At 43.7% G+C, this 27682-nt stretch overlaps 1 protein-coding gene across 3 annotated transcripts in view; it reads left to right on the top strand.

Annotated features, from left to right (window-relative positions):
• Window positions 1-279: 279 nt before the first annotated feature.
• ABCA1 (ATP binding cassette subfamily A member 1) overlaps window positions 280-27682 on the top strand; it is a 104621-nt gene continuing 77218 nt past the window's right edge. Inside the window, exons 1-2 of one of the 3 annotated variants that reach the window (XM_033174022.1) lie at window positions 280-605; window positions 21043-21184. In XM_033174022.1, the coding sequence (XP_033029913.1) occupies window positions 21119-21184 (66 nt within the window). In that variant the 5' untranslated portion in view covers window positions 280-605; window positions 21043-21118. Of the gene's footprint in view, window positions 606-14201; window positions 14446-21042; window positions 21185-27682 lie in introns of those variants that run through there. The other 2 variants (XM_033174023.1, XM_033174024.1) reach the window with 2 other exon arrangements.

The following is a 27682-nucleotide window of genomic DNA, read 5'->3' on the forward strand; positions in this document are numbered from 1 at the left end:
TTTTGTGTGCATGCACACTTCTTCAGATACAGTACAGTGATGGCCAAAGTTGGCCCTCCAGCTGTTTTGGGACTACATTTCCCATCATCCCTGACCACTGGTCCTGTTAGCTAAGGATGATGGGAACTGTAGTCCCAAAACAGCTGGAGGGCCAAGTCCCAGTTTCCATTGGTGAAATGCATGGCATCCCGCGTCGCCCTTTTAAGAGGCGTGCTTGTCCTCCACGTGCTGGCGGTGAGTGACTGAAATACATAAACAGAGGCAGAGCAGCAGCAGCAGCAGCAGCTACAGCAGAAGGAAGCCGCGGTTGACCGATAATAACCTCCTCCGTGCAGCGCCGGCGGAATCTATATAAGGAGCTCCGGGTTCAACAGATCTCCTGGTCTCCGTCCGTGGGGCAGCTGGCAAGGGGCAGAGGCAGCTCTCCCCGCCGCCTTACTCGCCCCGCCTGCAAATAACAACCACCACACAACGACAACAACAACAACCCCTTCGCCCAGGTCCAGGGGGGGACTAGCATCAGGCTTCGTGGCGAGGAGTTTTCTCTTTTCCATTCCCCATCGAAGGGGACAGAAAAAATACCCTCGGATCAAACTGGCGAGCAGGTAAAATGAGATGGGGTTTTTGGGGGGGGGGGACTGGGACTGGGACTGGGGAAATGGTTGTGGGTTCAAGGGGGCTGTTGCAAATCATATGGACTTGTGGGGCTTCCCCTACTTCCACCCACCCCGCACCGCCGCCCCATAGAAAGCTGCCGGGGCTTCATTTGCGCCTATGTAAAATCGACACAAAGAGCCTCAGCGCTGGCGCCGAAAAACAACTCACTTTGGGGGACCTCGCTGTTTTTCTTTTCGTGCTTTGCGTGGGGCTGGGGAAGCAGAGCTCTGAGCATGTGCAGAGTGCGTTTTGGTTCCCATGCACACCTTCCTTCCTCCCCCGCACGTTCCGAGCATGCCTGAGCGCCCCAGCACCCTTATTTTTTTTTGTTCCGTTTCGTTTCGGTGCCTGTTGGGTGCAGCTCCGGCCGGGAAGAGGGACTCCTTTTTGGAGAGGACAAAAGAGGCGAGGCGAGCCCGGCTTGGCGAGGCATGTAAATGTTTGGGGATCAAAGCTAGACGAAAAGCAACGCCTCAGGTTGTTTGAGGTCCCCCCACCCCACCCCCGGATATATTTTGATTTCGTTTTCTTCCTTTCTTTCCTGCCTCTCTTTGTTTCCCCCTGTGTCAAAACAACACATTTAGCTCTCTTCAGGGTTTAGTTGAGGAGTTGAATGGAGGCAGCGCGCAAATTTATTATTTTCCCCCTCAGCAGAAAAAGGCTCTCTGCACGAGACTTGGGGCACCTTGAAAAGAGACAAAAAAGGTTGCTGGCGGCATGGAGGGTTCCCTTGGAGCCGACCTGAGAGAAGGAGGTTGTTTTTTTCCCTCGTTTCTTTCTCTTTCGACGGCTGCTTTATCAGAAGACGCCTCCTGTTGGGGCTGTTGAGGCAAGACCCAAAAAAATAGGGCTGTGAGGAGAGACAGACATACATGAGAAACTCTTAAGTAGCTGGAAATGACCGAGAGTAACCCCGGGGTATGTATGGCAGCTTAATGAAAGCCATCAGCCTGGCAAATGGAATAATAATAATAATAATAATAATCCATCAAATGAGATGGATTTTGCACCTCAGCCCTGGTAAAAAAGCACTCTGAACTCAGGAAAATTTTGTTGTTGTTGTTGTTGTTTTGCTAGGAGAAGCAACATATAGCAATAACAATATATTTATAAGAATAGTAGTAATAAGTTTAAAACATGCTTCTGGTCTTTTGGCCCACTGTTGTGGAAACAGATTCCATTCTTTGTGAGTCAGGACCCAACAGGAACTGGGAGTTTTGTTTTGCAAGGGATGGGATAGGAAAAAAGGAAGCCCTAGGGAACAGGGACTAGCAATTATTATTTTCCTGCCCATGCTGATATACAGTGCGGTACTTCTGATCCATTGGTCTGGGAGCATTGTAAATATGTGAACAAAAAGGCCATAGTTGTTGTGTTGGGGGGGGGGCGTGTGTATTGGTGATAAATGAGAGTTTGGTATTGTATGCATATGGTTGTGTTTGTGGATTAGGTTAACAGCCTGGGTAAAAAAATCCCCCCTCAGCCATGAAGCTTGTTAGGTGAGCTGAAGACCCTCACCACTTTCTCTCAGCCTTACCTACTTTACTGGGTTGTTGGGGGGTGGGGGGGGGAGGAAAACCATGAATCAAACCCTGCTCTGAGTTCTTTGGAGGAAAGTTGAGAGACAAATGTGGCAAATAAACAAGAATTAAAAAGAAGTTTGAGATGGATAACAGGAGTTTTATTCGTTTGTCTTTTCCTTCACGGACTTCAAGGCAACATACACATGGCTCTCCTTAACAGACTTTTCCTTCATGGACTTCAAGGCAGCATACATGGCTTTCTCTCTCTCTCTCTCTCTCTCTCCCTCCCTGCCCCCCCCCAATTTAATCCCCACAACAATGCTTCAATGTCAGGCCGGGAGGCAATGACTGGTCTAAGGTCACCCAGTAATCTGCGTGGCCTAGTAGGGATTCAAACCCTGGTCTCTCAGTTCCAACACTCTAACCACTACACAACACTGGCTCTCTTAAAAAAACAACAACCCCGTGTTTTCAACTTTAAATTTAATGAGTTTGTTTCTACCCAGTGAGCTTGTTGCAATTTCAGGTTTGTTTGTTTTTTATTTTAAAAAAAGCGTGCCTATAAATCATTTTCATGAAGCATCGTTGCAGATCCTACATGCATGTCTTTAGTTGCCTGCACATACTGTGTAGACCAGTTGCGGTTCCCCAGGGTCAATACCCCTGGCTTGTATGACTGGCACACAGTTGTCCATTACACCACCCGCCGATACCATCATTGCAAGTTTTAAATAAGATCTTCCTCAGAAATAATGACGCCAAACGTTCTTTCTCCGTATGGAGATCTTCTTCTAGGACCTTGGCAGGCAATGCATTGGCCCTCAAGACTTTGCTGAACTAGGACTTCCATCATCCCTGACCATTAGTCAGCCTGATGGGAGCTAGAGTCCAACAACATTTGCAGGGCCACATCCTGCTCACCAATTGTGAAATTCTGCAGAGTGCCTTTTTGATGTTGCTGCACACCTTCTTCGTGAAACTAGCAAACTAGGGAGAGACGTTTTAGCTGAACCCTCTCCCCAAAGTTCTCCGACTGCAGGAAAGACACAATTATTCTGTCTGCGCGAGGTTAGTTTTGCCTCCTTATAGTGTAGAGTTTCCCCACATCCTGGAATGTCCCTTATCCAAGCCATCCTCCCACTTCTCCTCTGCTATGTGAGCTTTCCCCACCCACTGTCCTGCTTTTCTATCCTGTGGCCTTGTGAAACTCCAGCTGTTTTTGTTCTAAAGAAGCGCTCTTGGTTCATCCAAGGTCACAGCGAGGGCCAGCAGTCCAGGCTGGTTCTCCACGTGGACCGAATGTACATCTTGCAATGTGTCCTAGAACTGCCTGCTTGGCTGCGGCAGGGGAAAGGGTCCCTAAAGGCAGAAAAGACAGGAGTGGATGTTACTTGAGCAAATGAAAAGAAGAAGCCTCACATCTTCCTATTCCATCCCACACTACAGCAGAAGTTCTCTTCCTGCCAAGGAACATTCAGTCAAGTTAAGAGGGAGGGTGACTATAATCACGACTTGCTTGTCCTTTTCCTCCATCCCCGTGGAGGAAGGTGACTAGAAGCTTAACATCTGTAGCTACTCCTGGGGCCATTTTGAAAGATGTAGGTGTCATGTCCTGGTCAGGACCTAGAACCCCTGCTTTCATCAAAAGAAAGATACTTCAGGAGGCTCACAGTGCTGAGATTACAGCAAAGTAAATGACCAAAGACCTGATTCCTAAGGGTCATTGGAATTGCTCTCTGTGAAAGTCAGTTTCATTTTTTTTTTGGTTCAATAGTCATCTAGTATAGCCCCCTGCAATGCAGGAATCTTTTGTCTAACAAAAAAATGTCTCTGTAGTGAGTTTCCCATTCCAGGACTTCTTCCAGTGAAGTCTGCCTAGAGTTGGAACCATAGGCAACTTCCTGCAAATAGAATAATCATTTCATTTATATCCTACTTTTCTTCCAAGGCAGCATAGCAATGTGATTGGTACTCTTCCCTCTGGCATTTTATTCTACCAACAAACCTGTTAGGTAGGCTAGGCTGAGATATATTACGTGACCCAAAGTCACTGCATGAGTTTCATGGCAGACTGGGGTTTTTGAACCCTAGGTCTTCCTGGTCCTAGTCCAACACTCTTAACCACTACACCTCATTGGCTCTCACCAAGTAATAATAATGATAGATAGTCAAATCACTGTTTTAGATTGCAGAACTCATTCTGTTTATAAAAGACTGTATCCTTTTGTAATTTTTACAAGGCAAAAAATAATTAATGAATTATGTAAGTCAATAAGATAATTCCAGCATGTAGAAAGCAATTATGCTGATGACTACAATTATAACAAAAGATTAATGTTTCCTGCTGCAGCTTTCTTTTTAACTTTACCTCTTATCTGCTGTGATATATATCTTTTAATGAACTTTTGCAGGTGGCAGAACAAACAGACTTTTATGTTTTTATGGTCTTGATTCAAGACTGTTGAATTTTCGATAAGTATGAGAGCAACATGGAAATTCACGTGGAAATCAGATGCAAGCATTCTTCCGTTCCCATTTGATACTCCTTTGTGTGGAACGATTCCATTATCTCTGGATGAAAATATGTCCCTCTATGTCTCTGTGTGCAATCACAGTCCCTTCCCAGGACAGATGGAGCATTCTGGGCTTCTGTGAGACATTCTGCAGATTTGCGCTTAACACATAGCATTGGGGTCTCCTGGGGCACCATATTGTTGACATGGCAGATGTAACTGCTCCCTCTGATCTACTGGAGTCCATTGTGTTGATGGGAGCTTGAACACATGCTGTTATTGTATCATTCAGCTTGTCTCCTCCTGCATCTGTCTTCTAGGGCAGTGATTTCATCAATGCCCGTAGCATGAATATCTTCTACTACTCTGCAGATAAAATTCACTGCTAAAATGTGTGCCACACAATCCTCTAAACAGTTCTAGAGAAAGGTTCTTCCTATTTGAAAAAGTAATAGCTGTCCATTAGGGATTCAGTCTATTCTCCTTCAGTTAAAAATGTTAAAGTAAGGGAGGCTTCCTCTTGTCTTCCTGTGTTATGTTCTATCAGGTTAGATTTGGCTTTTGATAGAATACCACATGGGTCTTACTGCAGGCGGCAAATTGATTGTGTGGTTTTTATAAAGTGGATCGCATATTATTTTTGTTTGAAGAAGAGCCTGGCAATTGAAAATGTGTTGGGCCTTAATTCGTTGCTCAAGGTTCACCTTGTGATCACTTCTGAACTAAAATGTCTTCACTGCAGTCGCTGAGGATATTTATCTTTCTAGTATTCATAGAAGGACTCCGTCGTCTTAATGTAGTCTTCATTTTTATCTATTCACTTTTTCCAATGATTTGTAAAAATATCTAAGGGGAAAAATGTTTAGATGAAATGCATAATGTTGTTGTTGTTGTTGTTCAGTCGTTCAGTTGTGTCCGACTCTTCGTGACCCCATGGACCAGAGCACACCAGGCACGCCTATCCTTCACTGCCTCTCGCAGTTTGGCCAAACTCATGTTAGTAGCCTCGAGAACACTGTCCAACCATCTCATCCTCTGTCGTCCCCTTCTCCTTGTGCCCTCCATCTTTCCAAACATCAGGGTCTTTTCTAGGGAGTCTTCTCTTCTCATGAGGTGGCCAAAGTACTGGAGCCTCAACTTCAGGATCTGTCCTTCTAGTGAGCACTCAGGGCTGATTTCTTTGAGAATGGATAGGTTTGATCTTCTTGCAGTCCATGGGACTCTCAAGAGTCTCCTCCAGCACCATAATTCAAAAGCATCAATGAAAATGCATAATGTATACTACTAAATGACTGTTTAGTTTTGTATCAGAAGATGATTGAATAAAAAAAAATTTTTTTGTTGCGAAAAAAGAAAACAATCAGTCGTCATATATATAGTTCTTTCTGTTTGTCACATTCTTGGTTAACCAGGGGATAGGAAACACCGGACGGGCCAAGGAAATTAAGCTTCGTTCTCAGTGGTTTCCGTTGACTTCCATGGTACAAAATTGTCTGCAGCCAGCAAAATCACACTTATATAGCAGTTGGGCTGTACAGAGATCTGCAAAATGGGAGCCAGAAAGGAAAAGTTTACTGAGCTTTGCCTGGTGCAGAATATTGGCTGGAAATCAAGGGAACAAAGGAAGTTGCATTATGAAATGTGACTCAGACCTCCAACACGGGTTTCACTTCCTCTCTGTACCCTAGGAACCCCATATCTAGTCTCCATACAAATGGCACTGAACACTTTTCTTATTCCACGCCGTTACCTTTATAGAGTAGTGCAGCTATGAACCTGTGGGGTTGCAGTCCCATTTTGATGGAGTTTGTGTTAAATGCTTGAGAGGCTCGGCTGCCACTTTAACATTAGCGTTACTTTTTTCTGTCTTGTGTTATGTATGATTCACGAAGGGGAAAAGTCTGCTCCCTGTGCACTTTTCAGCCTTGGTCACTAGACGAAAACATGTGATCCTGTGTCAAGTACTGTGTCAGAAAGACAAGACAGTCAGGCAGTCGGATAGGATGAAAAACTGTTGACACTGTGTTTTCTCCTCCCAGACAAAGCCGCTTAATTCTGTGAGCAAGTAAGAAGTACAAAGGGGGGGTGATTCAGAGAGAGACCACTTACAGATTAGATTTAAATGACAAGTTTTAATTGTTCCTTCATTCCTTCTAATAAATTCTTGGCTTGGGATAAATGCTTCACAAAGGTGTAAGCGTCAATATCAGGCTCCTGCTTCTTCTTTAACATGAATGACTACATTGAATTGGACATTTTATCCCCCTAGCTCTGCTCCTAAATAGCTCTTAGGTTAATCCAATAAAGAAACACTTTCTTCACATCATGTTAACTCCATTAGGAAACAGTTAGTGTGTTAGGTGAGAAAGAGAGTGCTTTTTAAGACATTATGAGTTTGAGCTGGACTGGAGGCACCATCTTTTTTTTTGGAAAAGCAGCTGGGATGATAGTTTCCCCCCAAAATAAACTCTGGCTTCCATTTGTAACAGGCAATCTGAGGGGTGCTGCAGAAATAAGAAATCAAAATTACATACCAAGCTGACTTGATGGTCTGCTTGAAATGAATGGGTTCCCCCCCCCCTCCTTTAATAGGCTTAGTTGCAATTCTGTGCATACTTACCTGGGAGTAAGTCCATTTGAACTCACTGGGGCCAACGTCTGAGTAAACATGCATTAGATTGTGCTGTTAGATCAATAGGTAGACTAATCAGCCATAAATTATTCAGCACCCTCTTTGGTATATCACTGTTTAGAATGCTCATTTTTAAAAAGTAAGTCAAATAAATCATTGAAAAGCTGAAGTATTAACTAAAAATCCTTTAACAGCCCTCCTTTTTAACGCACAACCCAACAAGCACCCTTGATCTTGCACTATTTGTGGTTACTGTTATTAAGGTGGGACAGAAGAAAGGCATTGTAAAACTGTGTGTGCCTTTCAGAGTTGGGCTCACATGGGCAATGGAATATACCAATTCAGCATCTCTGAAATGGGGATTTGAGTCCCTTGACTCAAATCCCTGTTTTGCCTATAGTGGGCTTGTTCGTTGATACTTCTGCTATCTTGTTTAATACATTGCCGGTACAGTGTGAATGTCGCCCTATGTGCTGCTTCTGTTTGGTTGATGCTCCACTTTGAGTGGCAACCAGGTGTACAATGTGATTGTATCATTAGTACATGGCCCATGCTAGGACACTGGTGTACCTCCATTGTGTTTCCTGGTGCTGACTTAGGAACAGACCACACAACCCAGACAATCCCTGTGTGATGGCCACTTGAAGAATGACAGCCCAGCACTTTCTGATGACTGTAAAGTTTGGGGAGTGCCCCCTGTCCAGTTCTGCAGAGGTAGATTTTTTAAAGTAGTTCTGAGAGCTTGACACCAGAGGGCAGAGTATTTACCGGCATACAAACACATGAAGGTATTTATACCCAAAGGACAATTTCTGTAGAAAGATAAATAAGAATTAAGGTTGTACAATACCATTGCATGCTTGGACACTACAGTAATGATACTTTGAACTAATATGAGCGAGAGACTTTATATGTATGGATTTTAGGCTGTAAACCTAGACTCACTAACCTAGAGAAAGCTCCATTAAGGTCAATGGGATTTAGTTTTGAATAGACCTTATTGTGTTGACATATTTTGCCAAATGAAAAAGATAGCCATTGATTAAGAAAAAATACCCTGTATCCATGTTTTCAACTTCAAAGTTAATACAGTAGGTCTGTTTCTACTCTGGATTCTGGCAGTGGCTCACCTTTACAATACCAACACATCTTCAGTTCCCTAATAAACGAATTCAGTTTGTGAGAGTTTCTCTAATTGCAGGTTTTGTCGCAGTCTAGGCATGTTCATATTATTCATACAGGACATTTGTACCTCTGTGACTCATGCTTTCAGTTATTTGCTTGGTACCTTGGTTCTCAAACGCCTTGGTACTCAAACAACTTGGAACCCAAACACTGCAAACCTGGAAGTAAGTGTTCCAGTTTGTGAACTTTTTTCGGAAGCCGAACATGCTCTGTTTTGAGTGTTATGCTTCCAATTTGAGTGCCACACTTCCTATTTGAGTGTTACGCTGAGGTCTGTTTATTTTTGCTATTTATTTTGCGTTTTTGTTTTTGCGGCTCTTTTGTTTTTGTGACTGTGTGGAACCCAGTTCAGCTACTGATTGATTGATTGATTGTGTGGCTGCAGTACATTGATTATTGCTTTCATTTTATGGATCAATGGTCTTGTTAGGTAGTAAGATTCATGTTAAACTGATGTTTTAGGGGTTGTTTTTAAAAGTCTGGAACGGATTAATCCACTTTGCATTACTTTCTATGGGAAAGCGCGCCTTATAATAATAATAATAATTTATTATTTATACCTCACCCATCTGGTTTTGGAATGCTTTGGTTTTGGAACGGACTTCCGGAACAGATTAAGTTTGAGAACGAAGGTACTACTGTATATCAAGCTTGTTAAAATACTTCCACTGCAAGCAGAAAGTGTACGTGTAGCACCTGCATCTGTACTTCCTAGAAGTATCTTAAAACTGGGACATTTCTCTGCCTTCCTTGAAACTTTGAACATGACGTGCACCTGCATCATAAGCGCAAGCCATGCAGAGCTACGGGAGTTCCCTCTTTCTAAACTTAAGGCAGCCTCAGATTAGGGAAGGGAAGAGCTGCAGCAGGAGCAGACTATCCCTGCATATAATGCAAGCTGTGTTTACTTACATATGTGAATACATTTCATAAATGATAATGTATGTTACATGGTGGTGGCACCTTTTTTCTTTGGCCAAATGCAGCCCATAACCCATGAAAACTGCTCTGTAGATAGGTAGGAGATGTGAGTTCAGTTTTGATGCCATGTGGGTTGTGGGGATCAGCCGAGCAGAAGTCCAGGGCTCAACTCAGCAGAATGAGCAGCAGTGCCCCCACATTGCTATCTAAAGTGGAGGAGAGCAGGAAGATCATTAACTCCACAATCTAAAAACTTATCTAGGTGTCACCATAAGCATCTACACACACCTGTGTGTGGCTATGCCACACAGTGGTGCTTTTCAACCTTTCTCCAAGTAGGCAGCACTTTCCAAGTTGACATGTCTGCCAAGCAACACATGCACATTGCAATCACAGAATATTGTTGGGTGCCCATTTAGCTCTTGGGCAGTGCTGGCCAGTTCTGTTGGTCCACCCTGTTGGTCCACAACAACTGAGAATGGAAGGTACTCCAAAACTCTTGGAAACATTTCATTGTGACTTCTCAATGTGGAGGAGAAACGACAATGTTGGGCAAGCTGTTGCCCAAGGGCCTGTTGATGTGCTGCTTCCAAGGAACCAAAGGCTCCTCCCAGGACACACTTTGACAGCAGTTGCCTAGAGCAAGGTTAGCCAATGTGGTGGCTTCTAGATGTGGTGGGCTACACCTCCTGTCAACCCCAGCCAGCATGGCTGATGGTCAGGTATGATGGTAGTTGTAGCCCAAAACTTCTGGCAGGTACCATGTTGGCTATCCTTGCCACCAAGAAACAATTATTTTTAATGTCATTCAAATAAACCAATTCCCATGGCTGTAATTCCATATACAGTATATGGGATCAATGTTAAACCTGAAAAATAATCTCGTCATGTGGGACTCTGTTTGGCTTTGGAGATACCGTAGTTGGTCTTGAATTTTTCTGATCTCATTCATGGGCTTGTTTATTGGCAATAAAAAGAAGACTAGACATGATTAATTGAACATTTAATTGTATTCTATTTGACTTGTAGTCAGTCCAGAATCTTGATTAGTCCCCCACACCAAAAACCATCGGCTTCACTTGGAAGTTTGCAAGGTTGGGTGGAGGTATATTGGAAATCTCATTATGGCAAGAGAGCATATTTTATTATGGATGCTGTTAATAATGGCTTTTACAGTCCGCATCATAGCTTACGGTATTCTGTTCTGCATTGATTGGTAAATACTACTTATTCTTTTCTCTGTAATGCATTGCCAGTAATCTCTCATATCTCTTTCAGAGATGAGGTTCTCTAAACACTGCTGTCCTCTCTGGCCAGAATTTTACTGATTTTTGAGTGTGAAATATCCTCCACTTTCAGAATGTAAACCATCTTCTTATGGATTGATGTTCAGCTCTTGTTCTCACTGGCAATGTTTGGGACTTCCAGCGTTTTATGTGGCACTGTCTCATAAAATTACATCTGGGTGTTTCGTGGTTTTATGCGGATGAAACATAATGCCAGTAAGAAATATCACTTGACTTGTAGAAAGCTATTGAATTTACGGTGAGGTCATAAGCCAGCCGAGTCGGCCCGCCAGTCAGCCCCATCTTCATTGCTATATGAGCTCATCGATTGGAGAAGCACTGTGAAGTTTTCAGCCCGGAATTGTTAGATACCCTGACGTAATTCGTGCCCTTTATATATTGCCTCATTTCGCCATTTCAAAGAAGGAACTATTCCTTTCTTCAGGGGCAGAGCTCCAAAATGTGTTTGAAATTTCAATCTGGCATTCCTGTTGGGGGCCTCTGGGCTGTATGGATGCCATTCTGTAGGAGCACAGGAGAAAGAGGAAGTTTGAGGCATAGAGTCCTGTTTCTTGCTAAGGAAAAGAACTGGAAAAGGCAATGTGGTTGCTCTGTGATTGTACATCCTTGGAGTGTTGTTTTTAAAGCATTAGAAAGTGGTGGAATGGCATGGTACATAGGGGTGTGGGGTCTGGCTTCCACTTCCCCATGGCATTTTTCTACAAAAAGTTGCCCCCTCCTTTCAGCTATGATACCCCAGAAATACCATTCCAGTAAAAGACAGCTTTGGGGCAAATATCAGCTGGAGCCTGGAGGAGAGATTTTAGCAGCGAATAGCAGACTCTACCCCTTCTCCATACTGTGTGGTCCAGACCCTACCACCACCAGCTGCTAAATATAACAAGCCCAGGATGGGTGGTCATGTGGTAAAATCTGTCTTCCATTCTGGCTCCAACTCATTATTCAGTACTGTTGCTACATTTTGAGGAAATAAAAGTTGACTACTGAAGTAGGTGGTGCTGGAGGAGACTCTTGAGAGTCCCATGGACTGCAAGAAGATCAAACCTATCCATTCTTAAGCAAATCAGCCCTGAGTGCTAACTGGAAGGACAGATCCTGAAGCTGAGGCTCCAATACTTTGGACACCTCATGAGAAGAGAAGACACCCTGGAAAAGACCCTGATGTTGGGAAAGATTGAGGGCACAAGGAGAAGGGGACCGCAGAGGACGAGATGGTTGGATAGTGTTCTCGAAGCTACCAACATGAGTCTGACCAAACTGCGGGAGGCAGTGGAAGACCGGAGTGCCTGGTGTGCTCTGGTCCATGGGGTCAAAAAGAGTCAGACATGACTAAATGACTGAACAGCAACAACTGAGGTGTTGTAGGAAATCAAAATGGTAGCCTAGGACCCACCAGGAAAATAATTGTTTAATGGAGTTACGGGTTTCAGAAGTGAGTCCTGCCATGATACTGGGTCCCAGTAGTTGCCCAAAGATGCTGGGTGCTGACACTAGGCTTGGTACCTTGATCTTGAGGGGAACATGGAATGGAAAAGCTGATGAAGTATATCAATGTACATTCTAGCACCTGGAAAGGAGATTACAGGATAGGCAAAGGATTTCTATCATAATGCTTTGCATACAAAAGAGATTCGCCCTTTTTCCTTCATTGATTGCATTTCCTGACTTATCTAGAGTTCGTCCATTGATGATTTCATCCACATGTTGCTTTTCCACAAAAAATAAGAAACATGGCCGAAGCGGGGATGCATATCACAACCCAAATGGTGCAAAAAAAAAAAACAGTAAGAAAAACGTAACATAATAAATTAGCAACACAATAGCAAATGGAGCAATGTACGAAAAGCAACATTTCAGTACTATAAATATAACAAGATTAGATTAACAACACGACACCTCTGGGCAATAGCAAAAATAACAAGGGAGCCTAACAGTTTCACCTTGATCATTATTTAAAAAATAAATAAACCCTCCCACAATGTTGCTCACAGTTTCTCTCCTGCAGCATCTTGCAAAGCTTCCAAGGACGCAAAGCACAGGGTAGCTGCAAAAAAAGCTCTCCCATTTGGCTACCCTCCCATGATATTTAGACCAGCATTATCTAAATTTGTGGAGCTAAACAGGACTTCAGAGTCACATAACCTAGAGTTCCCCCCCAAAGGTTTCTAATTTTTTGCGGGTGAAAGTTCTTAGGCACACTGGCCTGTGTTTCTTAAAACCGCATGTTTGTCATTTAGTCAAAGCATAACAAGCTGTGAACATTAAGAAGCTCTTATCAAGAGAGATAAACCTGAGAAGTTTACAGTCTGGCAGCAGATTGGCACACAGCCATTCTTAACCATTATACGTTCAATCTGCTGTAATTTATTTTATGATTTGCCTAGCATGCTTGCCTAAGTGTTGCTGCTGCCTCTTCCTCCCTGACCCACTGGGACGGCACCAGGACCTGACACTGTTGCCACCAGGTATGGAGGTGTTTTGAAATCCAATGCTGCCAAACCTTCTGCCTAATGATGTAAAATAAAACAAAATAAAAAATAAAAAAATTCCTTCCAGTAGCACCTTAGAGCCCAACTAAGTTTGTTCTTGGTATGAGCTTTTGTGTGCATGCACACTTCTTCAGATACACTGAAACAGAAGTCACCAGACTGCTAATAAAGTGAACAAAACCTGAACATTATTCCTGTAACAGAAAGGCATGGAAAGATGTGTAATGGCCACTGCATGGCCAAACATATATATTGCTCTGTTTTGCATGGACAGGCAGAGTCCCCCCAACCCCAGGCGACCCCTGAGCGGAATAATTACTCAAGACAACGTGCTATGGGATTAAAATTGGCACAACTTTATTAAGTTTCTGATGTAGGGAAACCTTGGCTCAGGCATTGGGCGTTTATCCTTCCCAGTCCCCAGCCGGGGATCTGGGAGACATCAGGGTTATTCAGTATGTGTGGGGATTGGGCTGGCTCTGGAGAACATATGTTCAAGCAGAGAGCCCGCCCCCGTTTTGCCGCAGTCGGAGGTAAGATTCACCTTCTGTTGTGTGGGCAGGGCAGTCCCGCCCCTTACCTGGCTGATCCCCTGGCAACGCCTCCCCAGGCGGGATTGGGCGATTGGCTGAGGTAGGCGGAGACCTCCGGGAATCTAGCCTGGGGAGGATGAAGCCAGCCCGAACTACCAGGAGCCGCACTGGGATCCAGGGGGCTGCGTGCTACCATGCAAAAGGTGCCCCCCATTTGATGTGGGGAGCGGTCATTACCCTGATGCTATGTGTAGAAAATTGCATCTGTCTGCAGTTCTGCAATGCGCTTGCAATTTTTAAGAATGAAAGCTGCCGTTTAAAATGCTTAAACGTCAACAGTGGGATTCATATTGTTCAGATACATTTCAGTATCTCAAGGTTGAGGTGCATGATTGTGGAGTTGCTTTGAAATCTAGCTAGAAAATGCAGGGAAACTTTAAAATCTAGTTATCAGAAGAGCATTGCTTTTGGGATTCCAGAAAGCTCAGCTGGCCCTATCGGCTCCATTGATCTGATAATGGCTCGGCCCCAAGGTTTGAGGTTCAAAGCTCACAGCCACTGCTGACATTTGTGACCGAGACACATTTGGCGTGGACTACAGTGCTTCATAGAACTTAGATAGCAGTAAGCTAGGTCTCTTGGAGGTATTACTAGTTGAAAATCTAGATTTGCGGAGTAGATTCAGGTAAGTCTTTCAGCTTTGTAAGATTTTCAGTGTAACTGCCTGCTTAAATTACAGCTGTGGGTAATTTCATCGATGACATTCCTTATAGTTGCTGTGCAATCTGACCGGTTAGTACCTTCTGTGCAACATAAAGAGGTAATGGACTACCCTAGCAATTCTTTATTTTATTTTGGGTGGTGGGGAGGTCCTTCCAAAAGGAATCTTTTTGAGAAATGGTGCAATGTGACTGTCGTTCGGTGTTCGTTATTTTGTAGAACTTTTCTGCCATCCTTTTGGAAAACCAACAAGAAAAATAAGCTGGTGGTGTCCCTTTTATGTAAAAGTTATTACTTGTTTCAAAAGGTTTGAATGGTTAGTTTGTTTGAATGGTACTTCACTTTCGTTTTTATGGTGGTTTTAATGTTTCCCATCTTAACACTGCCTGCATAGGGCAGCCAGAGATTCGTATTTGAAAAACCTAAAATCCTGCTGATCAGATCTTTGGGAGCTGTAGGGTGTGGGGATGATGGCGGCTGAATTCAGATCTCTGCTCAACTCCAAAACTGACCATCAGGACTTTAAAATTCTTTTGAAAAGAAGAATTGTTATTAAGATTGTTGTTTAAGGTTTGAATTTTATTAAGTGAATAAAATTTTTAGAGAAAGGAAGTTATTAAAGTAGAATATGGATATAAAACCGAAGGAGAGAGGGTGGGGGAAGTCAATTGTCAAGATTTGGAACTAGAATATTTTCTTAAGTGTGTAAACAAGAAGAATTGTATTTGTGTTTGTATTTGATTTATATATGTAGGTGTGGGTGTGGGTTTATGTTTTGTTATGAAAATGCCAATAAATTCTTATTAAAAAAAAAAATTCTTTTGAAAAGGTTCTGCAGTCACAATAGCAGCCATTGAACAGCGTAGGAAAACCATGCATATACCGTAATGTTTGTGTCTGTGTGCATTCAGTTGCCTATCCAATTTAGGGATAAACATTAGGACTAATGTATCATCTACATAGCCTATATAAATCTACCTCTACATTGAATATTTCATTTCATTTTCATCTCACTTTTAATTTGTATACCACCTTTCCATATACACAAGGCACTTCATAAGCCGAAGAAACAACCAAACATGCAACCAAGACCACACATCCAACGCAAGTAAGTCCTCATAAAAATATGACTTAAAGTAAACAACTTATATCAAATAAAGTAATATTCAACAATCCCCCCCTAGAATATAATATCACACAATAAAATTAACTCAACATATGAACAAATCATAAAACAGAAATCCACACTCTGCAATATTGAAGCGATCTCGTCCCAGGTTGAAAGATGCAAGATAGGGGTCTGGTTGGGTAGCTGATGTAACCAAGTTTATCACAAGTTGTTGAAAAGTTCTCCAAGTCCCCTTCAAAAAGGTTATCAAGTTTGTGAATGCCCAACACATTTAAAAAAGTTGTTTTCCTTCTTCAGAGGCCATTCTTTTTGTTGGGCCATTATGGAAAAAATGCTGTTTAAGGTTCTCCTTGACCACATCCAAACTTAAGGGTGGGGTGGGGGCACTTGGGATAATCCTTCTCTATATGTTTTGGGTTTTTTTTTGTATCCATTGTATTCCCTCCCTGATTTTGGTTTCTATGAGCTGTTGAGCCCATGTTTTGTGACACCATTTAAGGACTTCAGTCTGAAACAGTGTCCATTAGCCCCATCAGTATCACAGTGATGGTTTACTGTGACCAGTATATACCGGTAGATATTCATTCTCTCTCTCTCTCTCTCTCTCTCTCTCTCTCTCTCTCTCTCTCTCTCTCTCTCACACACACACACACACACACACACACACACCAGTTCAACACTATTTTTATTATTATTGTTTTTAACTGAAAAAAGTACTACATTAGGTGATGCTATTTTGAAAGAAACTTTGCTCAAATTAGTTAGGAATCTGATGGCCTTATGGTGCGGATCCTGGCTGGTGTGCTGGGCCTCAGCCTTTTAGTTAATCAATCAATCAGTTTCTTATGGTCATAGATCAGCATTTATAAAATACTGTAGCTAAAGTACAAAATTATAAAAGCAAGATACAATAAAAACAAGCCAGAATATAGAACAGGGAGACAAGAGTCACTGACCAGCAGGTTAAAACAACTAGAATTACAACACTTACTACGGTAAAGCGATCCATTTGAAGACGGGGGAAGAAGATTCATGTGTCTGAAACACAAGATTTCATGCCCAGATTACTACTGGTTTATTTTTTGGTAGCCCTTTAGTTAGGAAAATGGTGGTGGGCTGTGTGTTATTTTTGCTTCTGTTGTTTGATCACTTATCAGATTCTAAGGATCGTAACTGTGCAAATTTTGAAAGAAGGGAATTTTTGTTGGTACAACACTGGACTAAAGCATGTAAAAGTCCAATTAAAACAGATCTTAACGGAGGGAAGAGAGGAGAGAAAGGGGAAAGAGGGGAGAGGAAGAGGAAAGGTGCATTAACAGCACAATCCTATGTGTGCCTACTCAGAAGTAAGTCTCACTGAGTTAAGTGGGACGTACTCCTAGGTAAGTGTGTATAGGATTCTACCTTAAGGCTGAAAATGGTATGTACACATATCTCAAAATAAGGGTAAGCCTTATGGACCACAGGTGAGCTTACAGGTACTTCTGAATCAACAAGCATAGGAGCATATTGTTTGGTTCCACTCCTACTTAGAAATGCAGCACACAGAGAAGAATTCAGGATATGTATATAACCAAGACCTGTAGTACTGATGCATTTTATTGAAGGCAGCAAAAGCCAGCCTGGTTGTCCAAAAATATAACATTCTTGAAGGCAGCTCATGTAAAGGCTGATTCACACATGCACGCACATCACTTGATTTCTCATTGCTTGAACATAAATGTTTTAATGAGTTGTGGTTGATTCTATGGACTGACTCCATGGAAGAGCGTTGTGCACTGATGTTAATATCAAAATTCTGGTGACTGAACTGGATGGCTTGTTCACACACACAGCATCACCACCTGAAACTTTAGATGTAAAGCAATGCAGGTGTGAACCAGCACTAAGTGCCAAGTCAGACCTTTAGGTGGGCATGGAGTTCCAGTTGGATCAAGATTGGGGTGCAGGCTCTGTCCCCCCAATCTGAAAAGGGCAATGTGTATAGAAATGGATAATTATCTGATGCCGTCTCCAACCATAATGGGTGATGGGCGCAAAACAAGAAGGGTGGAAGCACTGTTTGGGCAGCTGGCCTATTGCAAGGGCTGTTGTAATTTGGTGTTCTTTCCCCCAAAGTTGGAATGGCCAAGGAGAACTCACCTTTGAGAGTTTAATTTTACATTATATTTAAAAGTCAAACACTGTTTGCAGTAGGAGTTGGATCCAACCTTTGATCTTTATTATGAAAGAGCCTGGACTGATTCCCCCCCCCCCCCAGGCTCAAATAGTTTTATCTGTTCTCGGAGCAAGGACAGCACATCAGAAACAGCAGGGCAAGCTGGCGTTAGCATGCCAAGATCGTTCTGCAGCTGCCCTGTGGGCTCTGCATTTGGGAGATGGAAGAACAGCTCAGTCTCTCTAGTCCTTTGTCCCTTGACTTTCATTAGAAGGGTGGGAAGTGAGAGATGCCTTTAATGCAGAGGTGAGAGATGTGTGGCCTGCATTATAGCATGGGCAACTGTTGGGGTTGATGGTAACTGTAGACTGGAAACATCTAATGGGCCACTCATTCTCCATCCCTGCTCAACACAAGTATGCCAGAGATGAAATAGAAAACTCGTACGTACTTCATGGTGGATTGTTTCATAGAATCATAGAATTGGAAGGGACCACAAGGGTCATATAGCCCAAACCTTTGCAACGCAGGAATCTTTTGCCCAACGTGGGGCTCGAACCCACGACTGTGAGATTCTCATGCTTAATATTTGCTTCATACTGGACTGCAATACCTGAAGTTCATACATTCAGCAATGTCTATACCAGGGACAGATAAGCTGTGGTCCTGCAGTTGTCATTGGATTATGACCGCTACCATCCCTGGTCATAATGGTTGGAGATTATCCAATCCAACCCCTCATTTATGCCGTCCCCTGGGGTGAGGTATGCTGGTCGTGTTGTAACTGTGGTATGCTGTGATTATGTAGAGGTGTTTGCCATCTGGGGGCACTAACTCTGTGTAGTGCTGACCCATGGAATTGTGGAGTAGCTCAGTTGATAGTGCATGAGACTCTTAATTTCAGGGTCATGGGTTCGAGCCCAACGTTGGGCAAAGGTTTCCTGCATTGCAGGGGGTTGAACTAGATGCCCCTCGTGGCCATCTGCTTCCAACTCTACAATTCTGTGATTCTATGCTGCTGCTGAAATTTGTGCAGTCCTATTGGGAGTTGCTGGGTCATACTATAAGCTACCTCCCAGACCATGTCAGCTAGATCGCAAACCTGCCAGAAAATCACATCCTGCTCTGTGTTGAAACTTCAGAGTAGAGGTCTTATTACACAGATATAGCAAATTGGGAATCTCAGGAGCCATGAGGGCTAGATCCTTCCTTCCGTTCTTCAATTTTAAAAATACTAATAAAAAATAGAGCCTGGTTTCTCAGAATTATTTCTTTGTTTTTTTAAACATAATTCACAAGTGTGTTTTTAATTGAAACTGCTTTTGGGGTGTTTTTAATTGCAATTGGTTTTAGAATGTTTTAACTGTTTTGTTTTTGAATTGTCTATGTTTGTATTGTCCTGGGCGCCTCCAGGAAGAACGGCAGGATATAAATTTAATGAATATATAATAATAATAAAATGAAGAGAGTGTTGTTTCCTAGTATAGTTGAGCCTACTGCCAAGAGCCTTCGCTGTCTGCTCTCCGGTTTTATAACATTGCCTAGTCACTGACGAAATAGTTACTTTTTAGGGGAAAGGTTCATTTCCCCCCCCCTCCTGCTGCTGTACCATTTTTTCTCCTAGTCAGAGAGCAAACAACTGTATTGTTTGCCAAAGCTTCCCTCTTCCCTAAGGCTGTTTAATGTTTGTTCAGTACAGCTGTGGTGAAGGATGAGTTGAGAATGAAATGCGACTGCACAGTTTAAATTTCCAACACCCCTTAAACTATAAAGCTGTAAAAATATGGTCATGGGTTATGGAGGTACAGTGGTACCTCAACTTAACGAATTACTCGACATACGAATTTTTCAACTTGCGAATGAAAAAAGTGCCCACACACCTATGAATTTTTCGACATCTGAAGGACATCTGTTGGTGGTTTTAGATGGGGTTTACTCGACTTACAAATTTTAGATGCGGTTTACTTATAGGCTGTGCTGCTGAGGCATTTTTCAGTAATCCAGTCTGGGGGTTGACTGTTGCAACAGGGTGCTCACTGCCACACACAGGAGGCAGGAGGGACCCAGGACAAAGGTGTGCAAGCCCTTAAATAGACTTTTGAACTGCCCACCCTGGAGCCCAAGACTGCCCCTCCATACATCATACATACATCACAGAAGGGGTGTAGCCCAAGACCACCCCCAATACATCATACATACATCAGAGAAGGGTCAGACTGCAACAGAAATCTGAGTGCGTTGTTTTTATCCTGTCTGCCAGGTTACCTGATTGGATTACCTGGGCACCCTGGCCACTCGTTTGTTATGAGAATTACTCAATTCCTGAATCCAGGTCACAGGTCACAGGCTCACCCTATTCATATCTTAAATGTGCCCTTGAGACAGTATTTGTGAGCAAAGAGACAATGGGGAGGCTCCCCATTTCCTTTGACCTTGCAGAGAAATGATCGAGGTCATCTGGGAGAGAGAAAATGGTTTCAGGACTTTTTTCTGTGGAGTTTCAGACATGTGGGGTGTGTGTGTGTGTGTGTGTGTGTATCCTTAATCTTTTATAACAGGTGCCTACATGATAACTGCATGTAGTACTCTCTCTGTGTGTGTTCAGTTGTGGAAACAACTGCAGAAGAAAGTGACCCTATCCTGCCCATCAAATGAATCTCCCTGTCACCATTTTTAACACCTTTGCTATTTCCCAAAAAACAGCAGGATATATTCTATTAATGAATCTCCTGTGTCACACCTTGTTTGGCTCTCTGTGTGCAGTTTGAATAGAAATTAGAAATGCAGAATTACAGGTGCCTCTGCGGAATAGTTACATGCGGCCTTGAACTACGGTGTGTGGTGGATGACCGGGGTTTGTGGGGGATTGTACTTGCATTACTTAAGGGCAGATTATTGACAAAAAAGTAAAGTTGGGGACACTTGGCTTAGAATTCAAGATCTGGTTTAAGCTCCTTCCAGTAGCACCTTAGAGACCAACTAAGTATGTTCAAACTTAGTTGGTCTCTAAGGTGCTACTGGAAGGATTTTTTTTAATTTTTTATTTTGTTTTGACTATGGCAGACCAACACGGCTACCTACCTGTAACTGGTTTAAGCTCTGTAATCAATCCCTTGCTTCATCTTCCTTAATATTGCTGCTGTGGCTGTGTGGGTGTTATTGGGCTACACAGCCCTATATTGGGTAAGAACAAAGCAACATAAACAAGGAAGTGCTTTGTTTTGCTTTAAGAATTAACAAAGATTGCTAATCCATTTTTTTTTTGTTGTTTCTAGTTGATGACCAGCCACAGTATCTCTGCTGTGTGCTGTTGCCATCTGTGGTGGTGCCGGTGTAAACAGAGGGAAGAAGATGGTGTTCTGGACACAGTTGGGTTTGCTGCTATGGAAAAATTTCACCTATAGGAGAAGGCAAACGGTAAGATCACATTATTGCTTGGTTTTCACGAAGTAGGTAAGGGTACTGGTTGCTTGGTTCCCAATACAGGGCCTTCTTATACAATCATTTTATTTTATTTTATTTTGTGCCAAACAGTAAATGCAGAGTGGTTACTCAAATGTGCAAATCTCCCATTGATCTGGGTAGTCTTTTCGAAAGAAATAGCTACAGGATTTGTATAGTGGCTTTGATGTTCTATTGATCTAACTCAGACGTCTGGAGCAACGGAACACCGAAACCAGGGCAGGCTTATGCTGTTGTTATTTATAATGCTGCCACCAAAAAATTTGTAGAGAGATGTCTTAAAAAATGGACGCACACCCAACAAAGATACTGTATGAAGAGGTACATATATTGTGTAAAGTCAGTTGACTCCTCCCATTAGTGGATCAATATAGGTAAACCTGGGGGAATCCCCGTTTCTCTGGCTGCTGATTTGGCCTCAGCATTTGGAAGCTGAACCACATCATACACATACACACCTCAGGATACCTTTGGGTCAAAGCATGTGTGTCCTCAGGCTGAAGGAACTGTAGATTAAGGAGCACATGCTGTGTTGACCTGAGCTTTCCCACCCTGCAGGTTAGCAGGACACCCAATGCTGACCCCTCTCATGGACAATATTTGATAATTCCTTACAGTGGCATCTTAGCCATTGAGGCTACTGGCACAAGGCGCCACAGCACCATGGCCTGAAGGGTGCCTCTGCCCTCCAGCCCCGCCGGCAATGGCGCTCTCGCCCACCTCTTCTTGGGCTGTGGACGCGGGGAGGCCATCAGCGAGCCTCCCATTGGCGCGGCAGCCAGGGCTCCCTGAACGGCAGTGCGGTGCTGTCGCTTCAGCCGAACAGGTGGAGGCGGAGCACAGCTGGCAGCGCCCCCGCCCGCCCCTCCGCACCCTCCGGTTGCCTGTTGTGCCTGGCCCTGCCCAGCGGAGCGTGAGCTCGGCGCCCCCACCCACCTCTCCGAGCCCTACGGTTGCCTGTTGTGCCTGGCCCTGCCCAGCGGAGCGTGAGCTCGGTGCCCCCACCCACCTCTCCGAGCCCTACGGCTGCCCGTTGCGCCTGGCCCTGCCCAGCAGAGCACAAGGGGTGCCGGAGGGATCTTTGCTCCACAGCGCCGGATATACTTAAGACGGCCCTGATTCCTTAATTCTTGCAAGAACTCAGCAGAGGTACCCAGTGGGGTAGCGTTGCTGTAGAACCAAAAGAACAATAAGTCCTTACGCAAAGAGTTTACATTATGTTAAATTTATCAGTGGAGGAAAGATAGTGTTATCACCAGTTGCTGCTGCTGAGAATGAGTTTATTTTATAAGCCTTTTCATCTCTCCGTGCTCAGGGGGGTCTATGCAGCTCTGAATGCCACTTCATGCCTCGAACAATGTGGGCATTAGCATACCAGAGCTTCTGCTTGCTTGCTTGAGCTATTCCTGATTGTATAATGTGTTCAGATTGCAAGGATAGGGACTGGACATTTAAACCCTACACAGCTACCTGTTTGGAACTCATCCCAAAGATGGAGGAACTCTACCAGTATATAATTTAACACCAGGTGTTGGGAGCCTTTGGCCCTCCAGATGTGTAACAACTCCCACCATCCCTGGCCGTTGGCTGTGCTTGGTGAGGCTGATGAGAGTTGTAGTTCAGCAACATCTGGAGGGCCAAAGGTTCACCACACCTGCTTATGAATGGTGAGGTCACCAATGCGTGCATATAATAATAATAATAATAATAATAATAATAATAATAATAATAATAATAATTTATTATTTATACCCCGCCCATCTGGCACCATGCCCATACAGAGATGACACTGACACTGTCTGTGAGAGAGACTACCATCTTTGATAATTTTCCTGGTGGTTGGGGATTAGCAGGGGTGGCAAGAGCTTTGGCAAAAAGAATTGTACAGGTGTCCCACTACTTATACTTTGTTCAGTCGTGTCCGACTCTTCGTGACCCCATGGACCAGAGCACACCAGGCACGCCTATCCTTCACTGCCTTTTGCAGTTTGGCCAAACTCATGTTAGTAGCTTCGAGAACACTGTCCAACCATCTCATCCTCTGTCGTCCCCTTCTTCTTGTGCCCTCCATCTTTCCCAACATCAGGGTCTTCTCATGAGGTGGCCAAAGTACTGGAGCCTCAACTTCAGGATCTGTCCTTCTAGTGAGCACTCAGGGCCGATTTCCTTGAGAATGGGTAGGTTTGATCTTCTTGCAGTCCATGGGACTCTCAAGAGTCTCCTCCAGCACCATAATTCAAAAGCATCAATTCTTCGGCGATCAGCCTTCTTGATGGTCCAGCTCTCACTTCCGTACATTACTACTGGGAAAACCATAGCTTTAACTATACGGACCTTTGTCGGCAAGGTGATGTCTTTGCTTTTTAAGATGCTGTCTAGGTTTGTCATTGCTTTTCTTTTTTTAGGAAATCCAGGCACTTTGACTAATTTTCAAAAATTCCACCCTGACACCGTTTTTGGCGGACTAATCCCGGCTATGTCTGGGAAATTCTGGACGTATGGCAGCCCTAACTCACACACAATTGACTCGCGCACAAAGCACCAGGAAATAAATAATTTGATTCGAACCTTGAAATGGCGGGAAAGAGCTAGTGAGTCCCTACCCGGAACCCAAAGAGGACTTCAGGGAGGGCGGAAGAAGCTTTGAAGAGACTGAAGACACAGCGGGGCTTTGTTTAGGCTGCTCAGATTCCCCGCCTAACAGCTGATGCGCGTGGTAGCACAGCAGCCGGAGCTGCTTTTCTGCACATCCTTCAGCCTCCAGCCGGCCCCAGAGCTTCAATTCTACTTGTAGATATTTTTGGATGCTGTGTTTTTTGGTCTGGATTGGAGAGAGAGCAGCAGAGAGGGCGTTTAAAGAGTATTTAGAGGGTGCTCCCCACTTAGAGGTTTTTGCTTATGAGCGCAGGGCCCAGAACATAACCTCTGTGTAAGTGAGGGGACACCTGTATCAGCAGTCCCCTAGTGGATTGCAGTCAATATCCTGCCCCTTGCTACATCTAGCACGGTTTGCATCAGCTTCGTAGATAGCTGGCTGCTTTCAAATGCATTAATGAACAGGAAGAGATGCTGAACAAGGAGGCGAGTGCGTGTGTATTTGCTCAGCTCTTGCCCCTGAAGTTGCTTTTTCCTCCCACAGGGTTCAGCCAGGATATACTTTGTCCTGGCTGCCTTCCAGCAGCACAAATGTAACTCTTGCTCTGCACACGTCAAGCTGAGCTTTGTACCCGTCTTTCGCAATGCTTATATCAGCTGCTGCTGCTGCTTGGAAAACTGGCGGAGAAGGGAAATGCAGCCCAAGCTATTTACGGGATGAGCTCTTGTGGGAAAAGAACCTTTCACCAAAAAGGAAAAGAAACCCACCCACTCCCCCTGTAAGATTGAAGCACACATCTATCTAGGTGTGTGTAAAGTGAGCTCTGTAAACTGGAAAAACGTGTTTCCTTCAACTTGCCTTGTGGCATGGAAAAGGGTGTCTGCAAGTGACATAATACTTCAAGGGAATTAAGACAGACACTCCAGGTTCTTATTCCAGATTTGGGGGAGACGGGCCAATTTTGGGCCACCTGAAATGGTCCAAAAGGATATTGAATTTGAATTCCCCAGCCTTGAGTTTTTGTATGTTTTTATCTTACTGTTCTACATGTTTTATGTTGTGTTTTTGTTTTAATGATACTGTTTTTTGTTTTGCTGTTGTACCCTGCTTAGATATACAGGTAAAACTCGAAAAATTAGAATATCGTGGAAAGGTTCATTTCTTTCAGTGTTGTTGTTGTTCATTCGTTCAGTTGTGTCCAACTCTTCGTGAACCCATGGACCAGAGCACGCCAGGCATGCCTATCCTTCACTGCCTCCCGCAGTTTGGCCAAACTCATGTTAGTAGCTTCGAGAACACTGTCCAACCATCTCATTCTCTGTCGTCCCCTTCTCCTTGTGCCCTCCATCTTTCCCAACATCAGGGTCTTTTCTAGGGAGTCTTCTCTTCTCATGAGGTGGCCAAAGTACTGGAGCCTCAACTTCAGGATCTGTCCTTCTAGTGAGCACTCTAGTGAGCATTCTTTCAGTAATTCAACTTAAAAGGTGAAACCACCGTATTTTTCGCTCCATAAGACGCACCCGAACATAAGATGCACCTAGTTTTTAGAGGAGAAAAGGGGGAAAGCCCTGCTTTTTTGAGGATCAGCTGAAAGTGCTGCAGCTTTTTTGCAAAGAGGAAAAGCCCCGTTTTTATGGGGTCCAACTCACAATTCTGCAGCTTCTAGTCCTACAGCCATTTCTACAGTTTGCAGACAGATAATCTAATCAACCAGTCACATGTCGCTGGGGAAACAAGCAGCCTCCCTCTGCATTCAACAATGGAGGCCTGGGCAAGGGGGCGGGGCTGGAAAGGGAGCCTTATCTCTCTCTCAATCACTTGCTGAACAGCTGTTCAGAGGCTTCCTTTCAACACCCCCTTCTCTCTTTGTAAAAAAAAAAAGAGCACAATCTCCTTTTGGCCCCTAGGCAATTCGGCTCCAGGGACCATGCATTCGCTCCATAAGACGCACAGACATTTCCCCTTACTTTTTAGGAGGAAAAAAGTGTGTCTTATGGAGTGAAAAATACGGTACTATATGAGATAGACTCATGACAGGCAAAGCGAGATATGTCAAGCCTTTATTTGTTATAATTGTGTTGATTATGGCTTACAGCTGATGAGAACCTCAAATTAACAATTTCAGCTTTGGGGTTCTCATCAGCTGTAAGCCATAATCATCACAATTATAACAAATAAAGGCTTGGCATATCTCGCTTTGCATGTCATGAGTCTATCTCATATATCAAACTCCAGTAGCTAATGAAAATAATTGCTTACATAAATGGACTTTTCCACGATATTCTAATTTTTCGAGTTTCACCTGTATAAAGAAATATTAAATGGTTTGCAAATGCTGCTATTATTATTATTATTATTATTATTATTATTATTATTATTATTGCCTCCCAGCTTGACCACACCTCTCCTAGTGCAGGCTGGGCCCCTCCCCAACCACTTGAATGATCCCTGTTTCCCTGACTAACCACCTGGGTGATTCTATGAGGGTGGTAGTGAGGAGGACCATACATCAGCCACACAAACGTCCCAACTTTACAGTTTTAATCTGGGAAGCATGTGGATTAACATCTGAACACCCACCAGGCATCTGAGCCATTAGTCCAACTTTTCCAGACTAATTTTGTATTGGACCAAGATAGGTCCATCCACCATTAGCTTTGGCTATGGTTGTGTTTTTTTAAAAAAAAACAGACAGCATGAATCTGCATTATATTTAAGTTTCACTGCTGTGGGAGCAAGGAATGCTACCACATTAAAGTCATTTTATTATTTATGCATTTGTTATCATTATATTTCCCCTTTTTCCCCATGGAGAGCTAGATGTGAGAACTGCTAGGTTTGATAGATTTATAGATAATAGATAGACAGATAGATCCCAATTTTCAGATAAGAAAAGGTTTGGAAAGGGGAAAAAAGATCCCCAGAAGTAAAATATAGTCAAACCTTGGTTGTTGAACGTAATCCGTTCTGGAAGCCCATTCGTCTTCCGAAATGTTTGGCTACCGAGGCACAGCTTCTAATTGGTTGCAGGAGCTTCCTGCCCTCAAGCGGAAGTCACGTCAGATGTCTGGCTTCCGAGAAACATTGAAAAAACGGAGCATTTACTTTCAGGTTTTCAGCGTTTGGGAGCCGAAACATTCCAAAATGGAGGCGTTTGGGAGCCGAGGTTTGGCTGTACAAAAGAGAACGATTTACTGTACAGTCAAACCTTGGTTGTCGAACGTAATCCGTTCCAGAAGCCAATTCAGCTTCCAAAATGTTCGACAATTGAGGCATGGCTTCTGATTGGTTTAAGGAGCTTCCTGCATTCAAGCGGAAGCCGCGTCGGACATTCGGCTTCCGAAAAATGTTCAAAAACCAGAGCGTTTACTTCCAGGTTTTCAAGAGTTTGGGAGCCGAAACATTCCCAAACGGAGGGGTTCAGGAGCCGAGGTTTGACTGTAACAAAAAGAAGTCTAGCTTGCTATGACATGGCACATCTATTAAAGGCTCCTGAGCTCTGCCTTTTGCCACCCCCACCCCCCAGCCATAGAGCCTCCCATCCAAATGCTGGCCAGACCAGACTTGCTTAGCTTCAGCAAAATTTTCTGCACCCGGTGACTTCAGGCCATGCTGTGGAAATTGCTCCGTTAGTCCTACCGTGTTTGGGGGAACGTGTGGGATTTATTTACAGTTCAGATTTAGCTGAGTTACAGTAACACCCCCCAGTCCTTCTTCATGCCTTGGCCCCATGTTAAATGTCAGCTGCCTAATTTTAGATACATGTTGATGCCGCTACGAATGCTCTAAACAGCACTTCCTGCACTGACATGTAAAACATTATATATATGACAGTTGGCAGTAACTGTGTGGATAAG

This window comes from Lacerta agilis, chromosome 16 (genome assembly GCF_009819535.1).
Source record: "Lacerta agilis isolate rLacAgi1 chromosome 16, rLacAgi1.pri, whole genome shotgun sequence".
Lineage (NCBI taxonomy): Eukaryota > Metazoa > Chordata > Lepidosauria > Squamata > Lacertidae > Lacerta > Lacerta agilis.